This window comes from Eurytemora carolleeae, unplaced genomic scaffold (assembly GCF_000591075.1).
Source record: "Eurytemora carolleeae unplaced genomic scaffold, Eaff_2.0 scaffold177, whole genome shotgun sequence".
NCBI lineage: Eukaryota > Metazoa > Arthropoda > Copepoda > Calanoida > Temoridae > Eurytemora > Eurytemora carolleeae.
Window position 1 is genome coordinate 74,005 of NW_019396082.1, and position 16,526 is coordinate 90,530.

At 32.2% G+C, this 16,526-nt stretch overlaps 2 protein-coding genes across 2 annotated transcripts in view; one reads left to right on the forward strand and one right to left on the reverse strand.

Moving 5' to 3' along the window:
• The window catches only part of LOC111717313 (uncharacterized), a gene marked incomplete in the record, with an annotated part of 61,161 nt that extends 55,829 nt beyond the window's left edge, over positions 1-5,332 (reverse strand). Inside the window, 2 exon segments of the mRNA XM_023492814.1 lie at positions 1,057-1,103; positions 5,079-5,332. Of these exon segments, the coding sequence (XP_023348582.1) occupies positions 1,057-1,077 (21 nt within the window).
• A 2,590-nt stretch (positions 5,333-7,922) lies between these two features.
• LOC111717332 (uncharacterized) lies at positions 7,923-15,927 on the forward strand. Its single transcript, XM_023492833.1, has 12 exons — positions 7,923-8,056; positions 8,658-8,717; positions 9,085-9,205; positions 10,208-10,278; positions 11,587-11,638; positions 12,488-12,550; positions 13,035-13,089; positions 13,336-13,401; positions 13,600-13,791; positions 14,208-14,280; positions 14,685-14,779; positions 14,831-15,927. Exons 1-12 carry the CDS (start codon positions 8,035-8,037, stop codon positions 15,833-15,835), a joined length of 1,875 nt encoding a protein of 624 aa, XP_023348601.1. The 5' UTR covers positions 7,923-8,034; the 3' UTR covers positions 15,836-15,927.
• Positions 15,928-16,526: the final 599 nt, after the last annotated feature.

A 16,526-nucleotide genomic window follows, 5' to 3' on the forward strand; every position in this document is an offset into this window, starting at 1 on the left:
CCCCCCCTCCCTGAAATCTAAAGGGTCACTGAACCCAGCTTCATAAAATAAAGAGTTTTGCACAATGCCAAATCTGCAAGTCAGAACTATTGTGCAGAGACAAGATTTTATTTCTTTATAGAATATGTAGAGACTAGAGACTACTTGAACTTGAGCGGATTATTTCAACTTTAGAAAACTAGAAAACTCGAAGAAGAGATTAAATGAGCAAGGAATAGATTAAGAATGTCCGAACAAAATTTCTTGACTGGACAAAATCTGAAAATTATATTTTTTTTACTTAATATCTATTTTAGACTTAAAAACTTAATAAAACACATTCGAGTTTTTCGTATAGATGAGTTAATAAATTTATACAATATTTGTAGGTTTTTTAAAAGGAATTTAGAAGGACGTCAATAAGTTTTAGAGTTTTAAACTTTTTCAAGTTTCTGGCAGATGAAATATCACTTGCCTCCAGCAAACGGAGTAACAAAATTTTAAACTTGCAAAAATGATGCATCATCTGCAAAATGGGACTGTTCAGAGTTTTGCATAAAGAAAAATTATTTTTACTCGACATCATTTTCCTTAGAATAAAATTGCAACATCCCTCTTCAAGGTCTGGCAGAAGTGATTGAAAAACAATTTGTTAATACAGGGTGTTTAAAAGGGCGTTTCTTTTAGCCTAGATCCAATTTACATGCAAACTTGAAATAGAAATGTGGTTTAAAAAAATAAGTTCTTGATTTTGAACTTTTATATAAAATACAACTTTCCAATAAAATCAAAATTCCTTCAATTAAAAACAAGCAAATGTCAATTCTATATTTGGAACAACAAAATAGAAATCTTTACTTATTTTTTTTCCTTATTTCCCGGACTCCAGGGAGCTATTAATAACATCATATCAAACAACAACAACAACAAAAGAAAGACCTCTAAAGTCTAGAGATCGGAAAGTACGAGAAATACAATTCATAACATTTTTCACTAAATTTTTGTAACAAAAGAGAGTACATATTTCAGTTTGGGTGTGAAACATAAACAAACTTTACAAAAGAGAGTGCAACTTACAATGTCGGAATCGCTTAGCATCCCCTCTCTATACACTCTTCCTCCATCTGAAAATATCAATAGTTGCGTCATTTATAATTATTTTCTTTTATTAATACCAACTTCTAAGCGAGTGTGATTGCAGAATATTAAAGATGAATGTATAAAAGAAAATCGTGAATCAATTGACAATATTTCATCTCGATCTGATTTTTCTGTAAATAGAAGCTGTCCTCATATGAAGGTTTAAAGGGTAGATACCATATGTAAATCGATCATGTCATATCATCACATGTTTTCAATCATAACCCATCTTATTACAGAGCTGTTAAGAAGAGAAAAAATGTTTATATGTAAGCGGATTTGCTATTCTCGTAAACTTGTGCGTAAAATAAAAACTAGAGGAGCTGTGAGGGCACACAGTCTTACTGGCAGTAGCAATGACGCATAAATTTGACTTTCTCAGTGTGACTTTACTCCGTAAAATAAAGTGTCTTATAGGATTCATGGTCCGTTTAGCATGGTCCACATAGGATTCATGGTCCGTGTAGGATTCATGGTCCGTATAGGATTCATGGTTCGTGTAGGATTCATGGTCTGTGTAGGATTCATGGTCCGTGTAGGATTCATGGTCCGTGTAGGATTCGTGGTTCGGTTAGGATTCATGGTCCGTGTAGGATTCATGGTCCGTGTAGGATTCATGGTCCGTGTAGGATTCGTGGTTCGGTTAGGATTCATGGTCCGTGTAGGATTCATGGTCTTTTTCAGATTTATTCTAAAACCTTTCCATTCTACATCCAATTCAACAATGATGTATTTGTAAAAAAAAATCCAACCTTTTTTTGCATGAAATCATGAACGCATTTCTATGCAGTTATGGGTGTAACCGAATTATGAAAAAATGTTGTTATCCTCAACATCTTCGTTTTAGAATTCTTTGCAGAAGTTTTGTGTGTGTGTAAAATTATACTGTTCGAGTTATTTTTATGTACAGCTGGTTTAACCTCAGCATTTATAAATTCTGACCCCTGATTTCTAAAATGTATATGCCCAGGGCTACAAAAAAAGTATTTAAAAGTTGATAAGGTAAAACAAAGGCTAAGGCGTTGGGACACTTTAAAGTCGAGGCTGTCTGAAAATTTGATAACAAACTTTTAGAGTTGTCTACGGAGTTTTAAATGAATTATAATTCGGCTTGTTTTTTGATAATTCATGTTACTTTATGCAGATTAATTATTAGACTGCCTTTTTTCTGTATTCATGTCTACCAACATAAATCTACCATATTTTTTTTCTGTATTTATCTATCTACCTATCTACAATTCTACAATTCTACCTATATTATACCTATCTACCTATCTACAATTCTACCTATCTTCCTATCTGCCTATGCCTATCTACCTATCTACCAATCTACCTATTTGAGGGTTTCCATTAGCACAACTTTTGCGTAATTTTTGCGAAAGAAAACGAAATTTTTTGCTTTCGTTGCGCTACATTTTTTGGGCAAAAAAACACTTTGCACAATTATTCGCAAACTTCATTTTTGTTTTGCGCAATTTCGCGGAACATATTCCCATTAAAAGGTTGATTATATCTTACTTTTAAGTATAATTGCAATGCTTAAAAAGAGAACTAATTACTTGCCTAAAACTCTACTGTGCAAGTGGAACCTGATGCATAATGGCACACTGTAAGATGTGCACGCTCCTACTCCTTTTACATTTCAGATGGAAACAGACACGAAGTATATTTAAAATCTATACATGTCTAGGCCATAGAAAAAAGGATTTGCGAGATAAAACTAAAGGCATAGGCGTTAAGACACTTCAAAGTTGAGGCTGAAATTTGGTAACTAAGGGTTTTGATATTTCAATCATACGCATTCTACTAGAAGTAGTCAACATTTGAAATATCAAAGGTTTTCATTAGACAAAGATTCATGCATCTAAAAAAAACAATGGATCAATTTTTAATTTTCGATTTTCAATTTTCTAATTTCTATGTTGTTAATTGTATGTAATTTTTTTAAGAAACCTTTAGTTATTTGATTCTTTGCTGAAACTTGACTCAAACTCTCTATATTGGTCAATTTGCTTAAAAATATCAATTTTTGCGTACAGATTTACGCAAAAATTCGCAAAACTTATTGTGCTTCATGTGCAAAAGATGTGAAAAAGTTCGCAAAAAAAGGTCATTTCGGGGGAAATCTATCTACCCATCTACCTACCTACCTACCTACCTACCTATCTACCTATCTTATACCTACCTACCTACCTATCTACATATCTACCTATCTTACCTATCTCCATATCTACCTATCTATCTATCTATTTACCTATCTATCTACCTATCTAACTATCTACAAATCTACCTATCTACCTGTCTACTTATCTACCTATCTACTTATCTAACTATCTACCTATCTACTTATCTACCTATCTACTTATCTAACTATTTTCCTATCTACTCTACGTATCTACTTATCTAACTATCTACCTATCTGCCTATCTACCTATCTCTACCTAATTATGTATCTAATATGTAACTTTCTAATTATATTACTAGTTATCTGTCATCTTGAATACTATATACCTGCCTTAAAGCTCAGTAAATTTTTCTAAATTTTGAGTTTAGTTTTAATTTCACACAATCAGAAATATAACTATGAATGAATTGACTTGTTAGTACTGAACGCTGAGCTAGGGTAGGAGCAGAGAAAGAAATTTATATCAGCTGCAGATAGATATATAAATGTATAAATATCAGCAGTAGACAGATAAATAGAATATTAATATCAGCTGTAGACAGATAAATAGAATATTAATATCAGCTGTAGACAGATTAATAAATAATTTAATATAAGCTGTAGACAAATAAACAAATATAATAATATCAGCTGCAAACGGATAAATAAATATTAAATATATAAATATAAGCTGCAGAATGCAGACAGGTACAAAAATATATAGATATCAGCTGTAGACATATAAACAAATATATTATTATCAGCTGTAGACAGATAAATAAATATATTAATATCAGCTGTAGACGGATAGATAAATATTTAATATATAAAAATCAGCTGTAGACAAATAAATAAATATATTATTATCAGCTGTAGACAGATAAATAAAAATATTAACATCAGCTGTAGACGGATAAATAAATATTAAATATATAAATTTCAGTTGCAGACTGATATAAAGTAATATATTAATATCAGCTGCAGACAGACAAATAACTACATAAATATCAGCTGTAGACTGATAAATAAATATAGTAATATCAGCTGTAGAAAGGTTAATAAATATTTCAAATCAGCTACACATAAATTCATATATTTATATCAGCTGTAGACAGATAAATAAATATATTAATATCAGCTGTAGAAAGATAAATAAATTAAATTTGTTTTAGTGAATTTGTTCTATGTAATTTATAAGTTCTAAAGATTATTGCAATGCATATATTTGTAATAAAAAAATATTTAATTCAAACCAAATATGAGAAAATATGTTTCGACAATTCCTTATATTATATAATTATATATCTCATCTATAAGTTTATATAATGTCAAAGTTTTCACATGTATATCTAGACAACTATAAAGTCTGATTTAAACGGTGTCGCTTCACTTCCTAGGGTTTAATTTTTACCTCACTGAGCTCACTTAAATACTTTTTGTAGCGTTGGACACACACATTTTAAAACTACAAGGCGCTGATTCAGTTTAAAAGAAGTAATTGGAAATATCCTGATTGATTTTTTTTAAAAAACTTGCATATTTTGTGTGCAGTGTTCAATATTTGCGAATTATTTTTGTCCATATCGATAATTACTTAATTTTTTTTGTGAAGATACATGTCAGGTTAATCATGTCCAACCTTCAGTCTATAAATGATTAAATTATGATAATGAATACGTAACGATATACATAATATAAATAAATCTAAACTGCGTGTATAACTTTAAAAACATATTTCTTGAGATCTCCTAATGTGAATATAATTAAGAATGAGAGTAAAGATATCTAAAATTACGTTGTATATAACTGTACCTTATACCAGGAAGGGTGAGGGGGGGCCGAGGCCTCCCAATTCTTCACAATAATTTTACATTTTACTTTTATTCACCGGGTAATACAATCTGCCCTTTATCCTGACTAATTCACGTATTCACTTAAAATTAAATGACAAAGCTTGCCTCCAGCGAGCCTCCAGCTAGCCTCCTTTACGCAATATATCTGTATACGGAGGCTGCTCTAGTAAGGCTGGGAGGCTGGCCTAAACTGAACCTAGCAATCAATAAATTATTTTACATCAATTTGTAATTATTTTACATCAATTTGTATTTTTTTCACAACAAGTTGTAATTATTCACAATAATTTGTAATTATTTACAATAATTTGTAATTATTCACAATAATTTGTAATTATTTACAATAATTTGTAATTATTCACAACAATTTGTATTATTTCACAACAATTTGTAATTATTTACAACAATGTGTAGTTATTTAACAATAATTTGTAATTATTCACAACAATTTGTAATTATTTCAAAGCAATTTGTAATCATACAAAAACAATTTGTAATTATTTCACAAAGTTTTGTAATTATTTCATAACATTTTTTAGTCATACCACAACAATTTGTAAATATAAAAAAACAATTAAAAATTATTTTACACAAATTTACAATTATTTTATAAAAGTTTGTAATTATTTTACAACAATTTGTAATTAATTTGCAAAATTTGTAATTATTTTACAACATTTTGTAATTATTTCACAGCAATTTGTAATCATACAAAAACATTTTGTAACAAACAATTTGTAATCATACCACAGCAAATCAACAATTTATAATTTTTCCCAACAATTATAATAGAATAATATATCTAACAATTAGAATATCGCGAAATGTGTAATAATATCGCAAAAATATAGAATTAAAGAGAAGAATTTATAAATCTTTATGAATTGTTACAAATTATCATTTCTCAGCACATATGATTTAATTTGATTTGTAAACATCTTTTTAATTATATATAAGTCCTTTCTATTCCTTTATATTTGTTTAAAACTGTTTTAAAAATAATGAACTAAGATTTTTTAGTTCAACTTCCTTCCACACAACAAACATATTGAAAGTATTTCACAATGTTCACAATGTTCACAAAATTAGACCGCGTCAATGTGTCTAAATTACGATTTGGGGGACAAATCAGAAAATTTAAGAAGAATGAATCATTTAGAAAAAATTAATAAGGCTAATAGAATTTTTTTTTGCAGAAAATGCTAGTTTTTTCGATTATTATGTACGTATTCAGGTGTTAAAAATTGGAGATAATCTAATATGATATGGGACGCTCTGTAGTAGATGTGTGTCTTTCTATGAGACTTTTGAAGCAAGTTCTAGACTTTGCATCAGATTTCTTTCTAGTTTATGCAAAAATGACCTTATTTTCTATTGCAAATGATTGTTCTGTTAATCTCTCTGATCTTAGTAAAATGTTAGTTAAGAAACAAATGAAATATTTTGATGTCCCATCGGAACTTCCATGCATGGAAAGTTCCGGTTTTACAAGAACTTTTAAATACAAGAATGAAAATTTTTTATGTTGAATTGGATTCGATGATTACGTAATAACTGAAATGATAAATATGTAATGTAAGAAGTAATGGTCACTGTCGCCTATTTGTGCATTTTTGCATATTTGTCTTTTTTCTTTTGTAAAACTATATATTTAAAAAAAATATTTAAACAAATTTAAACTACACCATTTATATGAACCGTTTATATATGTAGTAAAGCTCTTCGATCATTTAAATATATGTTAGCTATGGCTGGCCAAACGGATGGACCAAATAGGCTAAAATTTGAGGTATCCCTTGAGTAGCATAGGCTAAAAAAACATCGAAATTTTTTTCTCAATAATTTCGAGTTTTTTTCAAAAATTCGATTTTTAAAAATTCCACGGGCAACGCCGGGCACTTATATATATATATATATATATATATATATATATATATATATATATATATATATAATATATAGATAGATATATTATTTATATATAGATAGATATATTAAAATAAAGGGTGGGTTTAAGTGTTCACTAAACTCTAATAAAGGCAGAGTAAGCAATGTCAACTATAATAACAAGTTAGCAAAACAACTTCACCGCCATATTCTAATGAGAACAGAAATAAGGAGAGGAGATCGGGTTTGTTTAAATTTTTATATGACAGCTACAGGGTTCCCCACAAAGGATGAGATTTTAAGGACGACTGTACAGATTTTTTTCATTCCTTTTTCTTACATTAATGTATTTTTGCTTTTTACTTTTTTGTCAAATCATTTATTGAACATTTATAAAAGACTTTATCTTAGACCCAAGTTTAAACATTATAACGTCAGAATTAGAAACTTTTAGGTCGTTATTAAAGTCTCGTCCTTTGTGGGTAACTCTGTATATATGGGTTGAGAGGGTTCTAATTAAAGTTGGAAATATTAAGTAAGCATAGGTGAATGCAGCGCAGGAGGACCGGGCCTGTGCCATCTTCTCCCTTTTCATAGTTCTACTCTTATTGTTACAGAAATACTTTTGCAGGAGTAATGTAAGTATTGAGAGCAATATGGGTTCTTTTTATTCTTTTGAGACGTATAAGAAGTTGAAAGAGCAGTCTTTCTAGCAATAAAAAAGATTGGCGTTCGAGAGATGTCCTAAAAATGTAAATATATTCCCTGTTTCTTTCTCCTTTTAATAATTACTCCTTGTACTATGCAGTACAATGTACTTCGGACAATGTACAAACAGTGTACATAATGTACACAGTAGTGCAATGTACAAGTGTCCACTCCTACCAACTTTATCGCTGAATGTGACAGATCAAGTTCAGACTAGTCAGTGTTGGTCAGTTGTAAACATCCTCTAGGTTGTCTCCAGACACTTGTCAGGGTTTATGGACCAGTGTTTACAAATAATAAGAGATGAAACATCATCTTTTTAAAGGTAATCTTTAAATCTGCGTCCATAATGGTGAGATTTTTTTAAAGGGACTCTAAGCGTAATTTTATGTGACCCTCCATGCAAAAATGGCAATGCCCGATTCACAACGATCCCCTTGACAGCTTAGACTGATCAAAAACGAGGATGATGGCGTCTATCTAACTCAAAGTGTTTATTTTTTGTGAGCTACTAGCTCTATTGGTTCTTTTAGCAAGAAATGCGCTAGTCAATTTCGCAGAGAAACCGCAAATGAAATGAACAACAACAATATCTAATTCATACTTGATCAGACAAAGTTTTCATGTGTACCATTGTAAATCGGGCATTGCTATCTTTGTATATGGAGGGTCACTTGAAAATACGCTCGTTAAACTAACCATCCCTCATTAAATTACCAAAATATTTTGTTATTCTAAATGCAATGATAGCGTTTTGACATGCTTCTTGTGCAATAATTGTTATATTTTACCAAGGCAATCAATAAAGTTAAGTGGAAGTATTTACCGAATTAATTTATAGCAAACTCATTTTCTTCTTGATTTTTCTTCAATAATTTGTAGGTTAGGATATAGTTTGAAAAAGTGGTACATAAATGTTTTTTAAGGCTTGGTTGCCCTTCTCTATCTACTTCATTCTTCGCTTGGACAGAAATGGTCTTATTATGGTAAGAATGTCTGAAATAAGTATGCAATTAGTATATTTAAAAGTTCAGAAATTAGAATTGACCTTGTAAAAATATCTAATGGGATAAATGCTTGCATAGAAATTAATTAAGTGTACGTTTTTGGGCGTTACAACCTTCACTAAGCTATGGTCAAAGATTAATTCTTTATTTGTACGAATGAACATGTGCCCAAAGATATTGTTAAATAAAATCCTTGAAGACTATTTAATGAGATGGTTACCGAAAATTTGTTCTTAAAGATTTGCTTGAATGGCAAAATGGATTATAATTTTAACTGAAAGGCATCTTCCGCGACTTATTTAATAATGGTGGACGACCGCTGTTATTGACTTTGGCATGTTTTAAGCTCAGAATCAGTGGGCTGAGAGCTATCCCAGCTGTGGTGGGTTTCAGCAGTCTCCTATAGCACTGGACTCAGTCAAGAAACATGATCCACAACTTAAATCCATTCTTTTCCATCAATATGGGTAAATTTTACGATATTTTTACAGGTAACGCAATGTTATTTCTCCGTCATCGTCTGTATCACGTGACAATAATACTGCACTGCCATGGTGGGAGTTCTGGTCAATTATATCTATTAAAAATGAAAAATTATTAAATTCAAATAATAATAATAGGATCCGAGCAAACCCAAGTTTCTCAGGCTCCTCTGGGATATCGTTGTATTCAGATTGGTCGCGTATTTACTGAATATGATCTGTTCAATACTTAGAATCTTATACCAAATCTAACATTCATCAGTTTTGGTAAAATTGACTTAGTTTTATATCAATTTCTCGAGACAGGAACATGAGATAAAGCTCTGATAGGTATCGGTCAACTCTTGAAATGGTCAGGTTTCAGACTATACCCCATTTCGTTTTCCTATACAGTCCCTTTAAGGGTAAAATCATGGGGGGGGGGCACCCTCCCCCCAATCTACATTAGACAAAAATAGCCTAATTGGGATAGGGTTAAATTTGACGTTTTCTAATAAGCTAGGATTTGATGACTAGCTCACACAAAAAATTTTAGTTCATTATAAAATTTCGTTATTTTAGCTTTGTTTTCTAGTAAGCTAGAAAATACGCTTTAAAAACGACCTTTTTGACCTTATAATCACTGTAATATCTTTGTATAAATTGATTTTTTGATAATAAATCTGAGTCGGGGGGAGGGGAGGGGGTTGATTCTATTTTGGCACAGTGCACTATTTAACAATTAAGAGGCCATAGCGCTCGGCCCAGAAATTGTCTTGCAACAACCCAAGCACAAAATAAGGCGGAAACAGTTTTATTTAACATGTTAAAAAAAAAAATTTTTTTTGGTCAAATAAGGTGAGAAACGAAAATGTTTTAAAAATTTGTCATTCTGACCCCTTTTTTGTCGCGGTTATGACTTTGTGTCGTTTGTTCCTATGATCGTTTTATCCTATAATCATTCTATGGCCTTTGACCCTATGTTGGTGAACCAGTTAATCTTCCTAGGGACTTGTATCCAGTCCAGATGTACGAGAACGGACATTCGCTGGAAGTAGATTTTAATTTAAGAAAACCAGGTCAGTTATTGATTCTCGTCATCGAGCAGACCCCTCTCCTCGTCCTAACTTAGAGACTCGAAATTTCAATTTAAAACCTTGTTGATCATCGTTGTTTCACATTCAAGGTTTTTGGGCTAAAAAATGCTGTAAAAGAATCTTTATGTTAAACACCAGCAAAATACATTTTCTATTTTTTTCATCAGGCAACATTTTTTTTCTCTAGCAAAATACATTAACTTAAGGGACAATGTTTTATATGTCTCAAATGAATCCTTAAGAATTTGTGTACAACACTACATACTCAGTTCAACTACCTTTCATAGCCGGTTTGTCCCTTTAAACTAGTTTTGTAAATAATTCTGGTCAAAGTGTAAATATCTTCGGTCACAGTATAAATTTTGCATCGTGTAATAAAATCAAACTTATCGAGTATAAAAATCAAATAACCTGGAATCAGGGGCGGATACAAGGGCGTGGCGGGCGGACATTCGCCCCCCCCCCCTGAGATTTTGAGGCAAAAAATGTTCCCAATTTGATAAATGTTATTGTAAACGATAAATTTAGAAATTTGTAAGAAACTAGACTTAAGTTATAATATTCATATCTAGTAATGTTCCTTAATCAATACTCATTTATCAAAATTGTAATATTGTTCCTAATTTTCATGCATAAAAGTATAACTAGTAATTTCTTTTTGTTCTTAAATTGCTAATGTTCCTATTATTGTTCCTGTTCCTAATACTGTGTCCGACCCACCTAAAATCCCTGTCCTAATCCTTTATTTTTGTTCCTAATTCCTGAAAAATCTGTTTATTGTTCCTAAATCCCTGTCCTAATCCTATATTTTTGTTCCTAATTCCTGAACAATGTTTTTATTGTTCCTATATCCCTGTCCGAATCCTTTAATTTTCCTAATTCCTGAACAATCTTTTAATTGTTCCTAAAATCCTGTCCTAATACTTTATTTTTGTTCCTAATTCCTGAACAATCTTTTAATTTTACCTAAATTCCTGTTCTAATCCTTTAATTTTGTTCCAAAAATTCATTTAAGTCAACAAATTTTTTGTTCCTAATTATTCATTTTTTTTGTTCCCAAAAAAAATTTGCCCCCCCCCCCTCACTTAAATCCTGTATCCGCCCCTGCCTGGAATGTTAAAAATTTACCTTGAAACTATGCTCGTTAATATTTGTAAGTTTCACAAAATTCTGCATCGTATTCGCTACCTTCCCAAAAATTGTTTCTGCGTAAATGCTAAATTTCGTGAAAAACTATGTGAAATAACAAAGAGAAATTTTGTAATCCTGGATCTAATCCTTGATGTTCAGGACGGATAAACCCAGAGATCAGTAGAATACATGGAGTACCAGAAAAAGACAGGTTAATCCTTAAACTACACAGGGTGTCCCTTTAAACATTCCTTTAATTACACAGGGTGTCCCTTTAAACATTCCTTAAATTACACAGGGTGTCCCTTTAAACATTCCTTAAATTACACAGGGTGTCCTTTAAACATTCCATAAATTACACAGGGTGTCCTTTAAACATTCCTTAAATTACACAGGGTGTCCCTTTAAACATTACTTAAATTACACAGTGTGTTCCTTTAAACATTCCTTAAATTACAAAGGGTGTCCCTTTAAACATTCCTTTAATTACACAGGTTGTCCCTTTTAACATTCCTTAAATTACACAGTGTGTCCCTTTAAACATTCCTTAAATTACACAGGGTGTCCCTTTAAACATTTTCAATTGCACAGGGTGTCCCTTTAAACATTCCTTAAATTACACAGGGTGTCTTTTAAACATTCCTTAAATTACACAGGGTGTTCTTTAAACATTCCTTTAATTACACAGGGTGTCCTCTAAACATTCCTTTCAGTACACAGGATGTACCTTTCAACATTCCTTAAATTACACAGGGTGTCCCTTTAAACATTCCTTTAATTACACAGGGTGTCCCTTTAAACATTCCTTAAATTACACAGGGTGTCCCTTTAAACATTCTTTAAATAACACAGGGTGTCCCTTTAAACACTAAACTATCAAACTATCGTCCAACTCCCTGAAATTAAATTGTTATCATTTTCATATTTCAATTATTATTTAATCATTTATTATCATTTAGTTATTTATGCATTTTTAATTTCTGAATTTGAATATTTATCGCCGGTTCTTCTGATTCTGAATTATTTACTGATTTCACTTGTTCTTCAACCACTGATTCAGGTTCGAGTTTGCACAAATGCATCTCCACATTGGAGTTGAGGATTCCAGAGGGTCAGAACACAGGTAGAACGATATTTATTTTTCATTTCATAATACAGGGTTTTAATTAAAGGGAGTGTTCGCGCAAAATTAAAGGAAGTATCCTCGTTTAAATTGCATCATAAACAAATTAAAAATAGTATGAAATATCAACTTTATACAAATGCGTCGAAAAAAAATCTCTGATCATGGATAATAGGTTACAATATCAAATGATTTGTTTGGAAATAATTTTTTTACGATCCAATTGTATGAAGCAACTTTCTAAATTTGACCGGACTCTACATTCTTCGGTATAAGTCGTTTTTAACAATTTTCTCCTTATAAACGCAACAGAAGAAATGTTGGCCCAATTTAGAATATATGGCTTTGGGTCTTATTGTGTTTGCTATGTATTCGGAAAAAAACCTTACTGATTTTTGTGTATAGAGGGGGTTATAAAGAAAGGTTGCTGGTCCGTCCTTGAATATTATTTTGCCTATTGGAGATTTTTATACTTATTATTTAGTTTGGGAGGGAAGAAATTTCCTGGTGAAATTCACCTTGTTCATTGGAATAATAAGGTAAGTTTTTTTAAATGAATGTTTTTCACAGTTGACTCAATTATTTCCTCTTGAATCAGTGATTCCCTGTGGAATCAGGGATTCCCTGTGGAATCAGTGATTCCCTGTGGAACCAGCGATTCCCTGTGGAACCAGCGATTCCCTTATTTGGTCCAGCATAGTAACCATACACTGCTAGCTTGTTTAAATGATATGATACTTAACTTTATAAATTAAATGCATGTTGGATAATAATACTTTATTTAGTATGCCAACATTTCTGAAGCAGTTACCCACCGGGATGGAGTAGCAGTACTTGGATACTTCTTAGAGGTAAAGTTATTTATTTTTGGTTTGAAATGTGCATTTTCTTCATAAACCAAGTAAAAGTTATTTTGTTCTCTAACTCTTTGAGGGTTGATAGGAAAGAAAATGGTATGATTAAACAATTTTGAAATTGGAAAAGACTCTGTAGAAAATCTGTTATGACAGTTATAAATTCCAATAAAGTGTTCTGATTGTATTATCCAGGTGGCATCTGGTGACAATCCTATTTTTGGACCATTCATTGATGCTTTGCCTCTGATCAACGGGACTGAGATCGATATTCCTGATGGAGAGTTGCTTCCTGCTGGAGTTGCTGGCAATAAGACCTCTGTTGGCAACATGGCCCTGGACTTCTTGCTACCGAAGAATAAAAATGGAGACTTTTATTTTTACAAGGTATTTATTCCAGCTTATCTTTATAACCATGTGTCTATTGTCTCTGATGAAAATAGGCTTCTAAGAGATGAATGAGTGTCAACATGGTATAAATGCAAGATAAAAAAATTGAGAATATCGATTAAATTCAGAGGCTTTTTAATGAATTTTAGCTGCGTCTTTGAGACACGACTCAATCATGGTTGGCTCCACTTATAATTTTATTTAGTGTTTTGAGATTTGGCCGGCGCTCTATTGGAACCGGTTTTTGGCTATTCATAGGACGTGGTTTTAATTTTTTTAAATTTGGCTTCATCTATAATAATGATTTCTTTCAAATTTTTTATTTGTAAAAATCTAAAAGAATTTTTGCTTAAACATGATATAAGATTTGAAGAATTTGATTTTAAACTGATCTGACATATATTATCCTCCAGGGTTCTTTAACTACACCTGGTTGTAATGAGGGACTAAATTGGCATGTTTTCACAGATACTATACCTATCTCAGGTGAACATATTTTCCTACCCACATGCATGCATAACATTTTACGCCAACTGCCTGAAAATATTATGTGTATTGCTTAGTAAGCTGAATTGATTTTTCAAAATTCTTAGAAATATAAAAATGGGGTTCTCAAAAGAACCAAAGTAATTTTATATTCAATTAAAATTATGAAAAAATAATTTTTTGGTGCTTCTTAATCACTGATAATTTTTAATTGAATAACTTATTTGATTTGCATAAATGCCAACTCAATCTTTGTTGTCCAAATTTTAATGTTTTAGATTTTATCTTGAATAATTAGTTTTGCATTTTTTGTGCAGATTTTGTGCTTTTCACAATAAACAATTTCTCAGATTTTGCTAGATCTTCAAGGAGATGACAATTAGAACGAATGGATAATTTTTTAGAAAAACAGTTGGAAAATTTTCGGTCTGTAGTGTCAAGCCAGGGCAAGAAAATCTCCAACAACTATAGGTTCATTCAACCCCTGAATGGTAGAAAGGTAAATTATACTGTGTTGAAATTGAGGAAACCCTAATCTTTTGCTGTTAAGGTGCTTCAGTATCGACCATTCTTGTCTTCTAAACCCAGTTCAGTTCCTTCCAGACGAAATTTTCAGTACTCCAGGCCTAGAGTTGGAACATCTCGACAACAATTTGGTCCTCCAATGCAGCAATACCAGAATCAAAATTATCAATCTTACTCTCCTACTGGTTCTCACAACCTTGGGAATAAAATTAACAGTGGTTATTTTTATCCCCAGGCCCACCTGGGATATTCTCTCAATGTTCTTGGTCAAACCCTGCCTCTGTCATCTCCACCAAATAATCCAGTTGCTCCTTCTCAGGCATATTCTCTTCCAACCACTCCACCAACTCCTAAATATTCATATCTTGCTCCAAGATACCAGCTTAAACCTGATCCAATTCAATCCAACTATCCAATGAGATACATCAATCAGCCTGAACCTGATACAATTCAATCCAACTATCCAATAAGATACATCAATCAGCCTGAACCTGATAAAATTCAATCCAACTATCCAATGAGATACATGAATCAACCTGAAAACAACCGTCAATTGTATGAGGATAATCAAGCTGATGCTTACAATGGGATTAATACACCTAACTACAAGTATCCTGTTGACTTTAATTATCAGACGCTATATGATAATGAAGCTGATTCCATCAATGGCGCTGACTCCAGCTATAGTGCCTATTCTAGCTATCGCGATGACTCTAGCTATGGAGCTGATACTAGCTATGGAGCTGATACTAACTATGGAGCTAATGCTGGCTATGGAACTAATGTTGGCTATGGAGCTGATGCTAGCTATGGAGCTGATGCTAGCTATGGAGCTGATGCTAGCTATGGAGCTGATGCTAGCTATGGAGCTGATGCTAGTTATGGAGCTGATGCTAGCTATGGAGGGGATGCTAGCTATGAAGCTGATGCTAGCTATGGAGCTGATGCTAGCTATGGAGCTGATGCTGACTATGGAGCTAATGTTGGCTATGGAGCTGATGCTAGCTATGGAGCTGAGCTATGGAGCTGATGCTAGCTATGGAGCTGATGCTAGTTATGGAGCTGATGCTAGTTATGGAGCTGATGCTAGTTATGGAGCTGATGCTAGCTATGGAGCTGATGCTAGCTATGGAGCTGATGCTAGCTAGCTATGGAGCTGATGCTAGCTATGGAGCTGATGCTAGCTATGGATCTGATGTTAGCTATGGTTCCGAGTCGAGCTTTGGCGCCGATTCTAGCTATGGCGCCCCAGGATATAAGCCAGTTTCTTTCTACCACCAAGGCGATACTGAGATAAATTACGGAGAGATGGTAGTTCAGCCAAATGAGGAAAAACAATTGCCCCCAACAAAACCCTTGGATAATACAATGATGCATGGCAACTACAGAACTTATAATCGTAGATTTTAAGTGTTATGTACTGCAGTCTTTTATGTAACAATGTTTTTCAGTTTATAATCTTGTGATCTTTCAGATTTACAGCCTGCAAACTGATACTTAAAATGTATTTGATTTTTACCGAAATTAGCATAATTTATTTACATAGATCCTTGAATAGTCCTATATATATACATATATAATATTAATAAATAGTGGAATAAGACCTGAAATTTTTTTAAGAAGGAGAAAGTTAGTGATGGTGTAGCCCTGGTACATATTTATGTACAAAAGTACAATATAGTGTTAGGTTAGCCCTGGTACATATTTATGTACAAAGGTAC